The sequence below is a fragment of the Eurypyga helias genome, unplaced genomic scaffold (assembly GCF_000690775.1).
Source record: "Eurypyga helias isolate BGI_N326 unplaced genomic scaffold, ASM69077v1 scaffold36218, whole genome shotgun sequence".
In the NCBI taxonomy this organism is placed as follows: Eukaryota; Metazoa; Chordata; class Aves; order Eurypygiformes; family Eurypygidae; genus Eurypyga; species Eurypyga helias.
In genome coordinates this window covers 1-5,550 of record NW_010266901.1, presented here as the reverse complement: position 1 = coordinate 5,550, position 5,550 = coordinate 1, and the positions used below count along the sequence as shown (strand labels likewise).

The window sequence follows — 5,550 nt, the reverse complement described above, 5'->3', positions numbered from 1 at the left end:
GCACGAGAGGGGTCTCATCTCTGCTGAGAAAACCCCCCTGAGCTGCTCCACAACTCGTCTGCCCTAATGATTTCCAGTCATGGCGTATCGGGTGGCTGTGGGCACCGGGACTAGACTGTTGACTTGCCTGCTGGGTCGGTGTTCTGCATTCTAAAACACTGTGGGATGGAGCAGGGCTCTGCTGGAGTGACTGTTATTTAACAGCTTCCACTTCAGTTAACATTGTGAAATAATACTAATCCGTGCAAGTGTTTGCGGTGGATTAGATTTCCCTGTGCTTGCACGGGTAGGGAGGTGTATCAGGAGCAACTGGAGAACAAAACTATACTGAAACTGGTCATCTGGATACAGTTTAAGAGCGTTTGAAGCACAACTGCACACACCAGGGACTGTTGCTGGCAAGACACACAGCCCTTCACATTCAATTGTCTTTGAGCAGTTTGCCTTCAATCTGACCTTTGTAAGAGGTGCAGCACAGAATCGACAGGCTCTGCAGCGACGCTTCGCTGCTGCCACCAAGCAAGAGCTCAGTTGTTTAAAAAAAACATAAACACACAAGTATTATTCAAAATGCTAATGCAAGTTTCTTTTTAATTTTGAATTAATCAAGGTTTTATGACTTAGTAAGAGGTATTTACAGCACCCTGCAGAAGCAGTGCAAAGCCAGAGTGCCTTGAGCCTAGCCAGGGCTGTGATTTTTGTTAAGAGTACAAACTCAGTGCAGAGGTCGCTTGGGCTGTAATTACTCCTACCAACCCCTCCCTCTGGTCCCAGCTACAGGCTCCTCTGTGTTTCGCCTACGCTGACTGACCCTCCAGCTGCTCCTCACGTGTTGCTGTCCCAGGAGCCTGGCACAGGGCAGAGCTTCATAACAGCCCAGGCTGAGAGAAAAAGGCAGCCAGCACTAGCCCCTGGCTAGCTGAAAGGTAGTGCAGGTCATCGATGCTGCTTAACCGGTGCACGTGTGCAAGTTAGGTCTTGCTAGGCTGTTCTCCACTCTGTGTGAGGAACCTCGCACCTACGCCAGCTCAAGCTTTATTGCTGCCGTGAAAGCAAGCCTTTCATAACAATTAAACTGATATTAATTAATTATGTTATTAGTTGTAAGGTCTATTTTTCAACTTCAAAGCAATACTACAGAGTAGATTTCAGAAGTCTGTGTCTGGGGGAGATGATGACCAAGTAGTCCCCATCCTACTTCCTTAACCAAGCTGAACAAAAACCAACCCACCCAAAATCAGTGGGTCCCCACAGCAGTATCTCATTGAGATATTTTGTTGCTGTCCTGTCTCTCACATCTGGCCAAGAACAAAGTGTAATTACAGGGATTACAGTAGACTCAGTGAGGCCTGTGCGTGTGCTAAGCGATAAACAAATTACCTTGCTGTTTGTTAGGGGAGTTACTTTCCTTTCTTTCTCCAAAGCTGCTCTTTCTCTACTTTCCCAACAAACTGCAGAATATCTTCAGCAAGAAGTTCTGGTTCCTCCAATGCGGCGAAGTGGCCACCTCGAGGCATGAAACGGAAGGAAACTATGTTGGTGTACTTCTTCTGGGCCCAGGCCTGGGGTGTGTGCATGACTTCATTAGGGAAGGAGGCGATGCCAGTAGGTACTTGTACCGTCAGCCTGGGAGAAGAGAGAGAATAATTGAAATCTTTCTAATGCTCCACTCTGAGACATGGCAAGTCCCAAGGAAATGTCGTTCTCTCGCAGCTGGGCACCCTGTTGTTGGCAATTTTAATTTTGACTTCCAGACCCTAAATCTGGAGACTAGCTCACACTCCTATTCCTGGGGAAGAAAAAAACCCAGAATATTCTATACACTGATATTAAGGCAATATTGCAAGGGAGCCAGGGAATGAGAGTTAGAAGCATGGAAATTGAGAAGAGAGGGCCCTAGGAGGTGGTGGGTATCAAGTTTCCTTATGCTGCATCCAGGGCTCAAAAGTCAGGTATTAAGGGGAAAGCACAGGTTTTGACAAGGGCTGGAGAAAGATTTACAGTGCCGATTACAACTAGAGCCTGGCAGGACAAGAATTATCTTGAACTGCTGTGAAGGGGGACGAGAGGGGAAGAATAGTAGAGAGTACATCTACTGTTCAGAGCAAACATTTCTGCACGCTGTAAAATAGCTCTTGCTTTTAACTGGCACCATTGCACTCCAGGCAACATCTTGCAGATGAGTAAATGTAGGGATGCAACTGGATTTGAGGGGAAAAGTATCTTAACAAGTGCAACGATCTGCACTTGTTATAAACAGAGCGACATTTTCTGGGTTTAAATCTCCTCCCACACACATAAGCTGCATTGTCAGAAGCAACAGGCTTTAAAATTCAGATACACAAGTTGTTGGGCACGTAACCAACTGGAAGCCTGAAAACAGGGTGCCTAGTTTTACGTAGGACTCTGAGACTCTTTCCTCTAGGCACAGAGCAGCTCATACAGCTCACATAGGCAGAACCAGAGCAGGATACTGCCCAGAGTGTAGCCCCAACGGCTTCAACAACTGAGTCAGCTTCCTGGGAGCATCATTTCACAGCTAAATAAATACCATAGCAGTGAGCTGTGGTTGCAGATGCCTCAGGGCAGGTTTAAGCCTTCGCTAACACTCAAGCTGACACAAGTATATGCAACCAAGCTGCTGTCTTAAGTGTCTGGCAGCAGGAACATCAGTCTTAATGACTTGCAAATCATGCAGTTGGTCGGTATGCTGCAGTTCCTTCCAGAGGCAGGACCCAAATCTTCTGCAGAAATAGGCAAAGTGTGTCCAGGAAAGTCCTAGCACAACAAAACAAATAAGCTATAAACAAAACCCACTGTGTGACTCAGTCACAGGCCAGTTCAGTAACTGAAGTCAAATGTGGAAGTACTGGCACGTGCTTTTCCCCAGCTGGATACACCATGAATGGGAGGTCCTCCAGCAGTGCCTCCAGTCAGATCTCCTTGCTGGTGGTTCAGGATTCTTACCCAACGGCTGTGTTTTCTGAGCACAACACAGGACATCACTAATAGACCTGTCCTGCAGAGGAACACTCTGATGCAGTATTGCTTTTCCTCAGCATTCAGAAACGTGCAGCAGCTGTAAGACTTAAGCAACCCGTCTGCAACCACGAAATCAAGTTTAGGGCAAAATATTTAAAGAAAAAACCCAACACGCTTACCTTTCATGTTTCTGCGTGCCTATCCCCTTCTGCAAATTCTCTTTGTAGAAACGCATCGAGGGGACTATGCAGCCTGACACCCAGTAGATCATGATATTGGTGAGCAGATCATCCAGGTTAAACTTCCTGAGAAGGTAAGGCCAGAAATTGCTTAGTTAGAACTGATACCATTTTGTATTTCTTGTGCAGGGACTGGACTTCGGTTTGGTTGTAAGAAAAAGAGGAAAATACTGTTAACTTGGTTAACAGTTGAGAGGTGAAGTGTGCTACTCCCCCTGTCTGTCAGTCACCAATTAAGCACGTTAAAGGCTTTCAGACACCAACTGGGAGGTGGCATGTTAACTCCTGCACAGACAGCAGGCTCCAACAAGCACCTTATGCTCCAGCATGGCTGTCCGTACTGTCCATAGGCTGGGAGTGTAGGAGCAGAAAAGCACGTGGAACAGCTTGTGCCATTTATTATTCATAATCTGAGATGCTACCGTGAGCCTTCGGCAGAGCCATCACGCCAACACATGCTGTAAACAGGGCATGTTTCGTAGCAGTGCAAACATTCTGTTTGAGTCCATTGTCGCTGGGCCTTTTCATATCTGTTCCTGCCAGGTACCTCAGCCCTTTTCAGAGGGGACCTCATCTCGGATTTCTGCCCCACACTAAGGATGACCAAATGGTAGGTAGGTGAGGCAATACTGATCAATCTGAAGCAAATTCATAGTTAAGTATTAGTATTAAAAGGATCTCCAGTTCTGTTTCCCAGCACCTTAACGCCAGTTAAACTTTGGGGTTTGTGTCCTAGTGAGATTCTTCCACCTACATCAGTTTTTAATACCCAGACACTGCAGGGTGGCTCTTTTCTAGGAGATCAAAGTGGGAAGGGAGTACGTCAGCCTTCCTGGCCTACTCGCTGCTTCGCCTGCTGTAGTACAACACTGCACCATTTCTGGGCACTATAGGCTCCCTGCGAGATGTGAGGCGATCAGTTCAGACAAACCTCTTCAGCTCTGACTCTGGGCTTAGTCACCTCACCCAAAATGGCATCAGGGGAAACGCTCACCTCTGCAGTCCTCCATCCTCTAGATTACGGAATTCCAGATCAGTCCACGTAGAAAACTTCTCCAAGATGTATGCAGCCAGTCCTACAGGGGAGTCATTCAAACCACAGCCTGGAAGGGAGGAGGAAAATTCAACTCAAATCATAGAATGGTTTGGGTTGGAAGGGACCTTAAAGATCCCTTCTGACTGCTGAATTCAGACTGTTACAGAAGCGGCCCAGTATAATACAGGTAGATAACTTTACAGAGCTGTTCCAGCAGCTGTTCTTAAATAAATAAAATAGTAGAACAAGTTGGAGCCATTTATTGTTGAATCATAAACTGATATTATCTACAAACCAACAGGCTCTGCATTAGCTCACACTCTATGTTTTTTTTTAACTGATGTAACAGCATTGGATTTCTGCTGGCTTCCCTCACCCCCCTTGTGAGCTAATAAGATTAAGCCCCATGTGCCAAGTAGGGTTCGCTTCCATTAATCTGGAAGTTGTCATGTATTAAACAGCATTACAGGGCCAAACCCCACATGCCTACACATGACCCGGAGCATTTGCACCCTTACCCAACAGCAAAAAACATTTTAAGGATTATTAGAAAGTCATTAAGTAAGAGCAAGTCTGTACTAAAAGGTCCATCTTCTGAATTGGCAATAGCCAACTGCCTTCTTGTAGAACAAGGCTTAACATACTTTTTATAGTTTGTTTTGCTTGGACAGAAAAAAACCCACCTGTACCTGCATATCCGCTAATACATCCTAGTGCTGTGAAATACAGGGACCATAAACCATCCCAGCTGCTGAGAAAAACTTTGGAAAAAGCTTTTCCTGAAGAACAGCAATGTATTTTAAGTTCCATCCATGCAAGCCAACCTTCCTGAAAGATGCCTAACGCTACAGCTAGCACAATTTCATCAGTAATTGCTATTTAAACATGGTAAGTGAAACTCAACTATCAAACAACAAATACTGATAACTGAAATACCAAGTGTTTGAAAAAGTTATATTGAGCATGCCTTGCAGATGTGCAGAACCAGGCAAGCAACAGCCTCTTCTCATGTATTTACTGTGAACAAGTAAGAATACATCAGTTTACATATAGGAAAAATGACCTTGACCCTAACAGTACGTTGTGTACAGGCACGGACATTTCAGGCAGCTGGAAACGAACCCACGCTCCCTGCAGGTTCCCAAAGAATAAGTGTAAAATCAAATCCATGCAAACTAGTTTGATCAAAAGCCAGCTCTGAAGCAATTAAGTATTGCTTAATACAGTATTAACAAGCATAGTGTGTATATCTGTATCTGTTTATACATTTAAAAAATATAAAATCTATATATT

General features: G+C 45.1%; 1 protein-coding gene across 1 annotated transcript; it reads right to left on the bottom strand.

The window, feature by feature from the left end:
- Nucleotides 1-1,400: 1,400 nt before the first annotated feature.
- On the bottom strand, nt 1,401-4,348 carry LOC104513786 (epoxide hydrolase 1-like; the record flags this gene model as incomplete). The annotated part of the gene is made up of 3 exons (XM_010157249.1): nt 1,401-1,626; nt 3,162-3,287; nt 4,216-4,348. Coding segments are annotated over 3 exons (485 nt in total), but the record flags the coding sequence as incomplete, so codon positions are not given.
- Between the last annotated feature and the right edge of the window lie 1,202 nt (nt 4,349-5,550).